Below are 14,243 nucleotides of genomic sequence, written 5' to 3'. Positions count from 1 at the left end.
GGATGTTATACACCAGTCGTCCTAAGTATGGTGCTGGGACCAGCAGCACTGGCATCACCTGGGAGTTTGTGGGAAATGTAAATTCTCAGTGCCGCCCAGAATCAGAAACTCTGAGAGTGGGTCACAGCTCTCTGTGAGTTGACAAGCCCTCCAGGGGATTCTGATGCAGCGCAGGGCTGAGGACCACTGCTGTATACAATAAAGGGAAGTCAGAAGGGGTGTTCAGAGAACGAGTGCGTATGGGCCAGGGAGACTAGGGAGTGTTAGGAAAACTGAGTGCCAGGAGGATCCATTCCTCTGTGGCTGTGTGACCTTGGACAGTTCCTTAGAACACAGTCTTAGAAACTCAGTACTGAAAGGTCCTTTAGCAATCACTGTGTCATCTTCTTATGGTGGGAACGGGGAAACAGTGGTCCAGGGTGAGGAAGGGACTTGGCTATAGTTACTCAGTGGCAGAGCTGAAAATTGAAGCCAGTTGGATTTGCCTCCTGACAAACTAAGTGTCCCAGGATGTATCAGCTTGCCTCTCTATGTCTCAGTTTCCACATCCGTAAAATGGAACTAATAGTAGTACTTAGATTCTTTTAAATAAGTTAATATCATATAGTATTGAATATGGGGTTTTCCTTTATTTTTTCCTTACAACTGTATTGAGGAATTACTGAAGCACACTAACTTGTATGTATTTAAAGAGTGCAGTTTGATGAATTTTGACATACACATATACATCTATGAACCTATAATCAATATAACAAACATTCCCATCACCCCCGAAACTTTCTTTGTGCCCTTTTATAATCCCCCTCTCCCTCTCCTCATCCCCAGGCAACTACTGACCTGCTTTCTGTCCTTAAGGTTGGTTTGTATTTTCTAGAATTTTACATACATGGAATCGTACAGTACAGTCTCTTTCTTCCCTGGTTTCTTTTACCCAGTATGTTTCTGAGATTCATCTGTATTGTTGTGTGTGTTAATAGTTTGTTCCTTTTTATTACTGAGTAGTATTCCAGTGTGGATGTACATTTGTCTATCCGTTCCCCTATTGATGGACATTTGGATTGTTTCTAGCTTAAGATTATTACAAATCAACATAACATTCATTTTAAGAAGCACCATTATTTTATGTGCCACTAAGAAAGGAAAAGCGCTACCAATTAAATTATGACCCAGTGTTTTTTTTGTTTGTTTGTTTGTTTTTTGCGGTACGTGGGCCTCTCACTGTTGTGGCCTCTCCCGTTGCGGAGCACAGTCTCCGGACGCGCAGGCTCAGCGGCCATGGCTCACGGGCCCAGCCGTTCCGTGGCATGTGGGATCTTCCCGGACTGGGGCACGAACCTGTGTCCGCTGCATCGGCAGGCGGACTCTCAACCACTGCGCCACCAGGGAAGCCCTCACATATCGCTTTTTAACATACAAAAAAAAAAAAGGAATACCTAAACAAAAATAAAGCGACAGTGTTCCTAATACATCTTCTCATTCCGAATCCAATTCTTTGGAGTCAATCTTTAGCTCAGAATTACTGATGTCTGTGCTTTTAATATCGTCGTCCTTGGTGCCCTCAAGACTGTTGGTGATGGGGCTTCCCTGGTGGCGCAGTGGTTGAGAGTCCGCCTGCCGATGCAGGGGATGCGGGTTCGTGTCCCGGTCCGGGAAGATCCCACATGCCGTGGAGCGGCTGGGCCCGTGAGCCATGGCCGCTGAGCCTGCGTGTCCGGAGCCTGTGCTCCACAACGGGAGAGGCCACAGCAGTGAGAGGCCCGCGTACCGCAAAAAAAAAGAAAAAAAGAAAAAGAGTGTTGGTGTTGCAGCCTTGTTACAGGGCCCACAGAGAAGCTCAAAGGCTCTGGTGCTGGGCTCTGCAGCCAGCGTGGCAATTATGCAGTGGTAGCCTCCCTTGCACTCCTGCTTTGGGAATGTTGCTAAACGTGTCTGTTCATTGCCTTCTCCACCCTTCCCCACCATCGTTTGGTTCCTAGGGGTTAAAAGTGCTCCACTATTGTCTCTGAGATTTTATCCCAAGCCCATGACACCTTTGATGTCTGTGCACACACGAGCGGTGACAGCTCCATCAAGACCGCAGCCTGGCTGACAGTGTTGTAAGATGTCAGCAGTGCTAACACACATCCCCGTTTCGGAGATGCTAAAATGTATTTTAAAATGTGCAGCTCAGAATCGTTGAAACAGAGCCTATGTGTACTTTGTAAATACTCAATGAAATTCAGCTTTTATTATTATTATTGCATTCCTGTGAAGCATCAATTTCCTGTTGGCCAAATGAGGGTGGCTGTATCTGCCTCACAGAAGTGTTGTGAAGGTATAGCACATGATTTATTTCACGTAGAGCATATGGTCCAGTGCCTAGTACTCTACTGACCTTCAGCAAAAGATGTATTGTTTCATTGCAGCCTCACAATGCCCTTGACTTTGGGGACCGGCAAGATAGAAGACTTGTGAAAGCTGAAGCTGCAAAGGGGGCCTTAGAAATGTTACATCTCAGCTCCCTCATTTTACAGATGGGAAGCCCAGAGAGGGTGGGTGCCTTCCCCAAGGGCCTGGTTCATCTGGTGGCAACATCAGGATTCAAACCCAGATCTCGTCCCTCCCCTTCCAATGCTCTGCCTAAGCGGTGTTGTCATGGACGGAGCCACAGGTCAGGATCCCAGAGGAGCCTTCATGGCCAGTTCCATTTCCAGAAGGATCAGCTCCTCAGGCTGCATGGCTGGGGTGAGGGTCAGAGCTCAAGGAACAGGAATGGCCAGATTCCAGGGAACGGTGGCTTTGGCCTCTGTCCGTCAAGCTGGGAGCTCCTGGACAGCCCAGCACCTGGGAGGACCCCTTGGAAACCCAGCTCTTGGGACTGGAAAGGAGCAAAGCTAGGGGTTGAGTGCCCTCAGGGTCATAAATACAAAAAGGAGGAGCTCTGCGTGTCTGCCCAGCACCACGTGCCGAGGGCTCTATTGAGCTGTTCCCATGTACTAATTCGTTCAACGCTACCAGAGCCCTGTGAGGCAGGTTTTCCTGACTGCTTTATACCTATGGGGAAACTGAGGCTTAGAGCTGGGGAAGGAATGCCTAAGATTACACAGCTAAGAAAGGTGGAACTGGGAGTCCCATTTGGTTCTTTTGGCCCTTTCTATAGGGCACAGAACCTCCTTAGCCTAACTCCCAATTTGGGAATGAGAATGGAGCTGGGTGAGGAGCAAACATGTATACCCAGTGCTCTGTTGTGCTGTGTACTGGGCTTTAAGAGAATTAACCCTCCAACAAGGGAACAAGCAAAACGAAGGGCCCATCTCCCAACCTTGTCTGTCCATGAATGGGAACTTCATAGTTTCATATGGGTTCTGGCCCAGTGATAATTCTCCTTCCAGTATAGCAGGGTTAGTTAGCCCAGGACAATACTATCAATAGCTATTTCTTGAGGGCTGTTCAGATGATTTGCTGTATCTCAGATGGAGCTGAACTCAGCACCAGGCTGACTTGATCTCTTGGTGTCATGAGTGTGATGCAGGCCTGGGGTTGGTCCCCAGGTTTTAGTCTCAGCCTTGCCACTGGGTCCTTGGGTGGCTCTGGGCAAGTCTTTCTCTCTGTGCTTCAGTTTCCTCACCAATAAAACAAGGAGTTCATTCGTCAGATCCCAGATATCACACTCAGTTTTAACATTCCTTAACACCCCTGCATCAGGTGCCTCATTTGGACAGCAATGAAAATAATAATGAGTGGCTCACATTTATTGAGCACGCACTATATACCAAAGTGATATTTCATCCATTATCTCATCTAATCCTCAAAGAACACTCTAAGGTGGGTTTGAACGGTACTTACCTGAAAGCGTTGTTATGAGGTCCAAGGGAGTTAACATATGTAAAGTGCTTGGAACAGTTCCTGGCACAGAATCCATGCTCAATCAATGTATTATTATTTCTCCTGTTCTGCAAGTGTGAAAACTGAGCCTAATAGAGTTTAAGTATCTTGCCCAAGGTCACAGAGCGAGAAAGTGGCAGAGCCTAGATTTAAGCCCAAGGAGTTGGGCTCCAAAGCCCTGTGCTCCTAATTTCTACTCTGTGCTGCCTCTTGATAAGACAAGATGCAGGAGAAAGATGTTAGAGAGAAGTGGGGACTATGTGCAGCTAGAGAGTGCCTGCCTTCAAAAGGCACGCTAGCTCCATTCTTAAAATACAGCACTGTAGGGCTTCCCTGGTGGCACAGTGGTTGAGAGTCCGCCTGCCGATGCGGGGGACGCGGGTTCGTGCCCCAGTCCGGGAAGATCCCACATGCCGCGGAGTGACTGGGCCCGTGAGCCATGGCCGCTGAGCCTGCGCGTCCGGAGCCTGTGCTCCGCAACGGGAGAGGCCACAACAGTGAGAGGCCTGCGTACCGCAAAAAAAAAAAAAAAAAAAAATACAGCACTGTAGTAGACAGACAAAAATATCTATAAGCTGAATTTGGCCACCCAGTAGTCAGTTGGCCATGCCTAGGCTAACCCATGATCTGGTTCTCAGAATCTTAACCTTAAATCCCAGCAAGTGAGATGCAGAGGCATAGCAGAAACACCACTGTGTCAGTGAGCTGGAGGGTATCCAGGGATGAGTAGGCATAAAGACATGGGGTTGGAGGCGAAGGAAGGGAACAGGCCCAAGTCAAGGCTCAGGTGTGTGATCCCAAGAACTCAGTTCGGGGGGCGCAGAGTGCAGGCAAGATTTAGCAGGAGGAGGTTAGCCACTGGTTTGTGGAAGCCTGGGTTAAAGCCTGTAGGGGGGTAGGGGGAACCGTCTGGAACTTTCCCTCCCCATAGGAGAATGCCAGGAATGAGAGGGAGTGACTAGGCCAAGAAAGCTTCTGGATAAACCAGTCCTACCAAAGCAGGGAAGCAAGGAAGTCTGGGGGTCGAGTAACCAGAATGTCGAGACAGGTGTTTTGAGAGTGGAGGGGCGGAAGTGTTGGAGGGAAAGAGAACTTGGAAATGCCTGGTTGTAAATGCCTCCGTCAGAGGACAAATGTTGAGAGCCAAAGCCAATCCTGCTGTCACCGCTTAAATTTCTCTGGTTTCATTTCCCCCAAAAACAGAGAGCTTAAGCAGTCCCAAGTCCTCCAGGAAAGGAGGCGGTGGACTACAGTGCAAGGCTTATTGGCTGTTAGCATGAACAAGTATTTTGCCTCCTCATGGAAAGGGATATAAAACCCAACTGATAAGAACAGGTAATGTTGGTTGAGCCCTGTGTGTCGTGGGCTCAAGCATAGCTCATTTTAACAGGTAGTCACTCTGAGCATCCCCACTTTACAGATGGAGAAGCAGGTTCAGGCAAGTTAGCGTTCACGCCCAAGTGGACAGAGTGAATAAGTGACGGCGCCTGCATTGCAACCCCTCTAGAGCTTATGTTTTTTTTTTTTTTTACCACCACTCGTATCTCTCGAGTTGAAAAATGGGGACAGGGATGATGATGATGATGATATGATAATAGCTAACACATCCAACCAACTTAAGATGAGAGATGACACAATTCTCACGGTGCGCAGAGCACAGAAGTCTCTCGGCTGTTAACAGCCCACATTTACTGAGGGCTTATTACATGGCAGGCCCTGCGCTAAGCACTTTACATGGATTATCTCATTTAATCCCTGCAACACCCTGTGAGATTGGAATTTCTAAGTTTCACAGAGAAGGAAACTCCTAACAAGGTTAAGTAGCACACCTGTGGTTGTAGACGAAGCAGAGCGTGGGTTTCAGCCCAGCATCAATTCCGCAGCCTTTGTGGGTAGCAACTACCCTGCCTCCCCATTAGCCGTGAAGCCCACCACTGTTTTCCCTGGACTACTTCCTTCTCCAGCCTCCCTGGCCTACACCCCGTCGTCTCAGTCTCTCCCTTCTCCCACCCCCTTGGTCCTTCACATCTGTAGAGCTGACCTAGCATCTTATTAACTATCCCTGCACCCTCTCATTGCCTGGGGTTCACAGTCTAAGGTAGTGGAACTGCCATACATACTGTCACAGGGATGGGCCACTCCCTGCTGTCAGTGTAAGCTTCTGCTCTCGAAGGCAGAAACAAGGCTTATTCAAGTGTCTTAGCCCTCGTCGTGTCTGGCGTGGGACCAGGCTGTTGGGTCCATGCAGTAAATTATTCCTTTTTTTTTTAAAGCCCGATTGAGTTTATTTTTTAATTTTTATTTATAAGTTTATTTATTTTATTTATTTATTTTTGGCTGCGTTGGGTCTTCATTGTTGTGCGCGAGCTTCTTGTCGTGGCTTCTCTTGTTACACAGAGCACAGGCTCTAGGCGCGCGGGCTTCAGTAGTTGTGACGCATGGGCTTAGTTGCTCCACGGCAAGTGGGATCTTCCCAGACCAGGGCTCGAACCCGTGTCCCCTGCGTTGGCAGGCAGATTCTTAACCATTGTGCCACCAGGGAAGCCCATGCAATAAATTCTTGTTGCTTGGAGGACTGATTGAAAGGAGGGAGAACGGAGTTGAGGAGAGGGTGAGTCAGAGAGCCTCTCTGGGTCACCTTCTGCAGCTCGGCACTAGGGTGGCGCTCAAAGTCTTAACGGGGACCCCAGGGCCCCAGAAGCCCAGCCTCTGCCCACTCTACCTCCAGTCCATCACTCATAATGTGAAGGTATGCGGCTTTCTTTTCTGTTCCTCACACCATCATCCCTACCCAAAGCCTTTGTACTGGCTGTTCCTGTTGCTTCCTACCATCTGGTCTCCCCTCCACGATCACCTCCTCCGAGAAGCTTCCCTTGCTTCCCTTGACTGCCCTGCCCCGCCCCACCCTTACACATAATCCCACTACCCTGTTGTACTTTTCTGAATAGCATGAGTCTCTGAAATGATCCTGTGGATTCATTTTCTGGTTGGGGTGTCTCCCTGACGGGAGTGTAAGGGCAAGGTCCTGTCTGTCTCGTCCACTTCTGTAGCTGGGTGTTTGCTCCGATTCAGCTGTGGTTCATGTGCTCAGCCGTCCTCACCAACTATGAGATGGTGATTTTTTTTCATCCCCAGATTCGTTTAAGGAATGAGTGAAGGTGTTTGCACGAAACCGAATTAAAGGGAGGAAGGAGAATTGCAAAGATTGCACTTTCTTCCGGCCACCCCAGCCTTGCAGGTGTGGGCTGCTTAGCACTGGGGCTCTGCCGAGGTCTGGTGGTGGCGTGTCCTCAGGAGCTGTGTAATCCTGAGCTATGGGAACTATGCATGTGAAACACCCCGGGGCGGGAAGAACCGGCCTGGCCATTGTGCCTGGGCTGGGAGGAGAGGTTCGGCTGAAAGTTTGGACAGTTCTTGGCATGCAGTCTGCGGGGCCCTTTAGAAAGCGATCCCGCCCAGTTGGCCCTCGGAGAGAGCACGGTCTGGGGGGGCCAGCATCCCGCTGGACGGCGATAAAGAGGTTGCTGTGGGAAGCGTTCAGATTGCTCGGGAAGCACTAGGAACATGAAAGATATGTTATGCGTTCTTCAGTCCCAAGAGAATCACCACCCAGTGTTAGACTTGGCAAAAGTCTTTCTGCTCCTTCTCTGAGCTGCCTCCTTAGAAAAGACGCGCTGTCTGAATACTGAATGCCAGCCGTGGCGATGTGGAGCTGGAAAGAGGATGAGGGGCCTGCGTTCCTGGACAGGTGATCCCACAGAACCCTACCTGTCTCCAAGGCAACACATCCGGGCCCCTTTTTTTCCAAGAGAGCCTGTTGTGAAACATTCAGGAATGTTTGTGTTCCTTCAGAGATTTGTAATTAAGAGAGCTAGTTCTCTTGGCGCTCTTCCCTCCTTCCCTCTCACCCCTCCGGCATTTGGGTCATTTGATTTCACGATCTGGGTTTTCAGCAGCCCAGGACTTGGAGGCTGGAGGAAGGGACTGTACCGGGCTGGATTGGGGCGAATCGCTTCAACAGGGGCTGGGGGCTGGGAGTTGCAGGCAGGCCCCCAAGTCCTGGCCACATCTGAAAGCAGACATCTCTTCCCAGCTCACATTCTTGGCACTTGCCCAAGGGGAAGCACTGCGGGCCAGAGAAGCACCCACAGTTTCCCAGGGGAGACTGGTTTAAACGGACAGTTCCTCTCTCTGGGAAGAGGATTGTGTGCACATGTATATGTGTGTGTGTGTGTGTGTGTGTGTGTGTGTGTGTGTGTGTGTTTAAATCCTTGTGCAGCTAAAAACGCTTCTCTTCATCCTGATTCTCTGAATGACACGTCTCTGCACACTGAATAATTCATCTCCCTCTTGGCATTTGTTCCAGAGAGAATCTCGCTGTCCAGATTTCTTGTAAGTTGCATAGTCTTCCAATAGAAGCTTTTCTCTTTCCCATGGAAGAGCTCTGGGAGTCTGGATATCAGCCCTCTGGGTTTTTTTTTCCATGATCGCTTTGAAGGGAAGCCTGAATATCAAACCCAAAGCCTTCCTTTCTCCTCTTGCCCCCCTCCGTCTAACATTGGGTCCTCTGGATTCCCTCTTCTTTATCCCTGTGGGGCGCGATGTCTGTGTTCACCGCAGGCAGGAATCAACATCTCAGCCCTGGTAGGATATCCAATGTCGGGTACATTACTGATACTTGTATCTAACATTTACTTCAGGTCTGACTTCTTGATGTCCAAGGCTGGAACAATCAGTGGAGTTAATGGCTTTCTGGAAAAGGGATGCATTTTGGGTGTTTTAGACCTGCCGCTCCTCCCTCAGTCCCCATCCTCACACACAGAACTCAGTGAATCCCTTGTCGTGGTAACGGTGAAACAGTTGTCTTTTCATGAGGCAGTCGTGCATTATCCAAGTGTATTGAGTAGCTCTGCACCAAGGTACAGAATACTGAAGTTGCAAATAGGACGCAGCTTGGGTGCCTTCTGCCTGCTTCAGATTTCCCCCCTGCCCAGCTTCATCATCTGTATCTCGGGCGTAGCTTCCTTTGTGCTCGATTGTTCTGAGATTCCCTTGGTCTTGTCTGTTTTTATTAGCAAAGCTCAGGTTCTGTAGTCAGGTAATGGGGCTTCAGGTTATACCTCTGGTGTTTGCCAACTCCGTGACGTTGGGTGTGTTTTCTCACTGGTAAAATAGAGGAAGAGTGCCTGTGGCCCAGAGAAGGAACATGATATGTACATAACTTGTTTTCTAGGCCTAGATTTAGCCATTATTAAATATTTTAATTCCAACTGATATAGGAATATTACAGAGAAACTAGTTTAAAAAAATGATTAGAAAGGAAAAAGTTAAATTATGTTAAAATCCCTATACCAAGATAGCATTTTAATGTATATCTTTCCAGTTCCTCTTCTACAAACATATACACATTTTAGGCAAAATGTCATATTCTGTAACAGTATCCTGTAGCATTTTTTTTTAATAGATCTTTACTGGAGTATAATTGCTTCACAGTACTGTGTTAGTTTCTGTTGCACAACAAAGCGAATCAGCCATACGCGTACACATGTCCCCATATCCCCTCCCTCTTGAGCCTCCCTCCCACCCTCCCTATCCCACCCCTCTAGGTCATCACAAAGCACCGAACTGATCTCCCTGTGCTATGCTGCTGCTTCCCACCAGCCAACTATTTTACATTCGGTAGTGTATGTATGTCGATGCTACTCTCCCTTAGCCCTGGCTTCGCCCTCCCACCCCGTGTCCTCATGTCCATTCTCTATGTCTACCTCTTTATTCCTGCCCTGCAACTAGGTTCATCAGTACCTTTTTTTTTTTTTTTAGATTCCATATATATGCGTTAGCATATGGTATTTGTTTTTCTTTTTCTGACTCAACTTCACTCTGTATGACAGACTCTAGGTCCATCCACCTCACTACAAATAACTCAATTTCGTTTCTTTTTACCGCTGAGTAATATTCCATTGTATATATCTTGTTCAACAATGTTGCTTTTCCTCATAGTATGTTAAGAGCATCCTTCCATGTTGGCAAAATATAGAACATACCATTATTTTTTGTTCTTAGGTATTCATTATTGTATTCACCCATTCCACAAATATTTTTTTTTTTTTTAAATATTGACTTAAACATCCAGCTTATTTATTTATTTAGATGTTGGGGGTAGGAGTTTATTAATTAATTTATTTATTTTTGCTGTGTTGGGTCTTCGTTTCTGTGTGAGGGCTTTCTCTAGTTGTGGCAAGCGGGGGCTGCTCTTCATTGCGGTGCGCGGGCCTCTCACTATCGCGGCCTCTCTTGTTGCGGAGCACAGGCTCCAGACGCGCAGGCTCAGTAGTTGTGGCTCACGGGCCTAGTTGCTCCGCGGCATGTGGGATCCTCCCAGACCAGGGCTCGAACCCGTGTCCCCTGCATTAGCAGGCAGATTCTCAACCACTGCACCACCAGGGAAGCCCCACAAATATTTATTGAGCACTGATCGTGGGGATTCTGTTGCTTAGATGCACCATTGATGAAATCATTTAATTCATCCCCAGGGAAGAATTTTGAAAGGTGATGATCCACACAGGGATTCAGGGAGCTGTGGAGAGGAGATGTATCTTTATCTTCTTGATTTTCTAGGTTGCAAAGTGTAACTAACAAGATTCCCATCTCCCCAGCCAGGCTGGCAGGTGGGGCTTCTCACGGCTGAGCCCAGGGAGAGGAATGAGTCAGAAACAAAGGTCTGACTGTGGTTGGCTCAGGCGTTCCTGTTCCCTCCCAGATTTATCTGTCCTCAGTAATAGAGTCACTTGCCGTGGAGGAGTATGCCTCTGTATGGAGTTTTCCTTCAGAGGCCTTTTCAAAGCTGTGTTAGATGAAATGATGTTGGATGAGATTTGGCTATTGGTCACTGGTCTTCATTCTCCATAAGGAAGTGGGAACAAATCATTTACAGTAGTTTGAGGAAGAGGAGGAGGTACTGAGGGACATGGTCTTTTGTTTCTGAAGTCTGGGCGGGGCTTGGGGTGTAGTGGTGGAGTGGACTGAAGACAGCTTTGCAGAAACTTTATCCAGGTTGGCAAAGGTGCTCCGGAATGAAGTGCCTTCTGACCCGAGGAAATCACCTGTGTCTTCCCCACCTCTTCCTTCTTTTACTCCAAGACGGTGGCTTGTAATTTTGCGAGGGGCTCAAGAGATGCATTGAAGATGTCAACTTTCAAGAGAACCTTTCGGCTCACAGCAGGGACTCTGAGGACAGAGTGCCTTGCTTGAAATCCCAGCTTTGTCATTGTTGTGAACATCGAGAATGTTATTTAATCTTTCTTAGTCTCAGTTTCCCCTTCTGGGAAGCAGAGAAGAATGTTCTTTGGGCGTTCATTTGCACCAGCCTATGCACTAAATGTTTTTACAAACATGACTATTTAACTTGACAACCTGGAGAGTTATTATTATCCCCACATTTCAGATAAAAATACTGAGGCTCAGAGAGCGACAGTAAGTTGCCATACTCACACAGCTGGTAAGTAATGCTTATTGAATCCTTACTGGATAGGGCTTAGTCTGTTGCATATCATATACACCTCTGCCTCATCCTTTGTCTCCCACAATACAGCAGTAAATTACTGACTAACAGAAGCTTTGGGGCTATCCATTCCTTCAGTCAATAGATACTTTTCTTAGCCTCCCGGACCCTGGATATATAGTGGTACATGAACACACCAGGTCTATACACCAGGGGCTCTTTTAGTGTTTCTTTTTTCCCCACATATTTTGCTTTAAGCTTGATTTGGAGTGGGTTTAAGAGGGAAGGAGATTGCACAAGATGGGAGAGTCATTTCCTATGGCTTAGAGGGAAGTTCTTGATCAGGAATCCTAGACCCCATCCCACTCATCTTTCCTCTTGTCCCGTTGTACGTCAGTTTGCCAATCTGTCTAAAGAGTGTTGAAGCAGAGCCTTCCGGGCTTTCAGAATTGGGAGGGGATTGGGAGCAGACAGGAGAGGGAGAATATTAGAATATGTATTTTAGGCAGATACAGCTATGGGAAAAAACCAAAGGGGCCGTCTAGAGGCGCCACTCAGGCTGACTTTTTTTTTTTTTTTTTTTTTGCGGTACGCGGGCCTCTCGCCGTTGTGGCCTCTCCCGTTGCGGAGCACAGGCTCCGGACGCGCAGGCTCAGTGGCCATGGCTCACGGGCCCAACCGCTCTGCGGCATGTGAGATCCTCCCAGACTGGGGCACGAACCCACGTCCCCTGCATCAGCAGGTGGACTCTCAACCACTGCGCCACCAGGGAAGCCCCTCAGGCTGACTTTTGTGTACCTAGATTCCCGGCTCCCTGCACGCTGGCTAAAGTGCTTGACCAAGGGTTTATGGTGTTTTCCAGCCTTGAAAAACCTTTGTTTGTTTAGTTGGGTGATTTGTCTGTCTGTCCATCTGACTTAGCCACCAAGACTGGGTGATGACCACCACCTCACTCCCCACAATAGGGTGACTTAGAGGGTAGTTATCACTAAAAGATCAGTTTGGCCTGGATTTTGCAGGGAGGGACAGCAGTGGGTACAGGCATTTGGGAACCGGCCCAGGAAGCAAAGAAATACGGCCAAACTCACAAGGAGGGAACATCTGCTATTCTAGATGCTGCAGTAAGCTAGCTTTCCAGAGGGGAAGTAGGTAGGACAGGCATGGGCTAGAGCCGGGGGGGATGGCTGGGGCTGTGGTGGACAAGTGAACTGCAGGTGGAGCAGCCAGAGAGGGCTGGAGTTCGAGTCCGGAAGTAAGACTTGACCCTCGAGCCCTTTCCTGTGACCCCCCCCCCTCACTTAGAGATGCAGGAACAGAGGCCCAGAGAAGGCAGGTGACTTGCTCAAATCACTCCCCAGTTTGTGGCAAAGTTGGGAGCTGAGCAGATTCCCCGCCTCCCTCTCAGGTGCTCTCATCCCGCTGCTCCAGTTATGCATTCATCTTCCCCGGGGACAGCAGAGCTGGTGTCACAGTGCGAAGCTTCTGGATCTGGTGGGCCAGCGCAGAGGAGCGGGGAGGTTGAGAACACCTACGTGTTGCAGGGTCTTGGGGACCGTAGGCTGATGGAGTCTGTTTCTCCTCTCCCTTGCCAGGTACACCAAACCGCTCACCTTTGCTGACTGCATTAGTGATGAGTTGCCGCTGGGATGGGAAGAGGCGTACGACCCACAGGTTGGAGATTACTTCATAGACCACAACACCAGTAAGTTCCTGGCCGTCCTCCCTTCCCATCCCCTCTGCCCATCCCTCTGCCTCCTGCCCAGCCCCCAAGTCTGGAAGAGCTACCAGCAGGGACTCATGAAGCCAGATTGTGTTTTGTTTCACGTAGAGTTAGACAGAGATCTCAATGTAGATATAGATAGATAATGTATGCTCATATATAAATAACAGTTCAGAAGGATTTTAAATAGAATCTAAAACTCCACCTCTCACAACCCATCTCCCCGATTTTACAGAGGCAACCACTGCTATCAATTTCTTGTGTATCACTCCAGAAATTTCCCAGTCATGTGTGTTTATGTGTATATGTACATATCTTCTTTTTTTTTTTTTACATATATTGATTTCCATGCATACAGGTTTTTTTCATATAAGGTAGATGTGTCCTTGTCATTGCCAGACCATTTTGGAGCCGTCACTGCCCCCAAAGCAGGTCCCCAGCAGCCAGCATGCACACATATGTGTCTGTCATGGAGTGATCTGAGTGTATGTGCCTCTAGCCCATCATACCGTTCAGCCCACCCTCACATCATATCTGTGCTCCAGGTATCCTGACCCAGAGTGAAGATTCTTAGTGTCTTTGTTTCTGTGACTATGATGGAGGCATAGGTTGATACAGGAAGAAGCATGTTGTCTGACAGGTGGAAGAACCCAGGTCAGGGTACCCCAGCCGGGGAGGGTTGATGTGTATTTGGGCCTCAGCCATCACGCACCTTCTCGGCCGAGACTATTCCTGTCCTCGGAAACTCGCTGCCCCCTTTGTTCATGTGTACAGAGGAAAGAGGAGGTTTCTGTCTCGCTCTCCACCTTCCGAACTGTGGGATTCCTTTTTGTCCTCTCAGGCAAGAGGAAAATGGGATGCAAAGGCATGTTTCTGAAGGTTGAGATTAGGGCACCAAATCCCAGGGGTCCCTGTTCCCTGAGTGTGCACTCTGTGCTGTGTGCTGGGAGAGGAACTGGAGAGACATCACTCATTCAATCATCCCAGCTTCCCTGTGGCCTGCTAGGGTGATTATTCCCACCTTATAAATGGGACTCAGAGGTAGAAATCGACTGCTCAACACTCAGAGTCAAAACATGGCAGAGCTGGGATTTGAACTGGTGCTGGGAGTGGAGTTGGGCTTCTCCATCCACTTCCTCCTCTGGGTTTCAGTAGCAC

General features: G+C 48.5%; 1 protein-coding gene across 4 annotated transcripts in view; it reads left to right on the top strand.

Annotated features, from left to right (window-relative positions):
- The window catches only part of WWC1 (WW and C2 domain containing 1), a 148,139-nt gene that overhangs the window by 58,017 nt on the left and 75,879 nt on the right, over nucleotides 1-14,243 (top strand). For 3 of the 4 annotated variants that reach the window (XM_081231708.1, XM_081231709.1, XM_081231707.1), the window contains exon 2: nucleotides 12,958-13,067. In XM_081231708.1, the coding sequence (XP_081087834.1) occupies nucleotides 12,958-13,067 (110 nt within the window). Of the gene's footprint in view, nucleotides 1-12,957; nucleotides 13,068-14,243 lie in introns of those variants that run through there. The other variant, XM_081231710.1, reaches the window with a different exon arrangement.

This window comes from Mesoplodon bidens (genome assembly GCF_964165515.1).
Source record: "Mesoplodon bidens genome assembly, chromosome: 4".
In the NCBI taxonomy this organism is placed as follows: domain Eukaryota; kingdom Metazoa; phylum Chordata; class Mammalia; order Artiodactyla; family Ziphiidae; genus Mesoplodon; species Mesoplodon bidens.
This window is presented reverse-complemented; position numbering and strand designations above follow the sequence as displayed.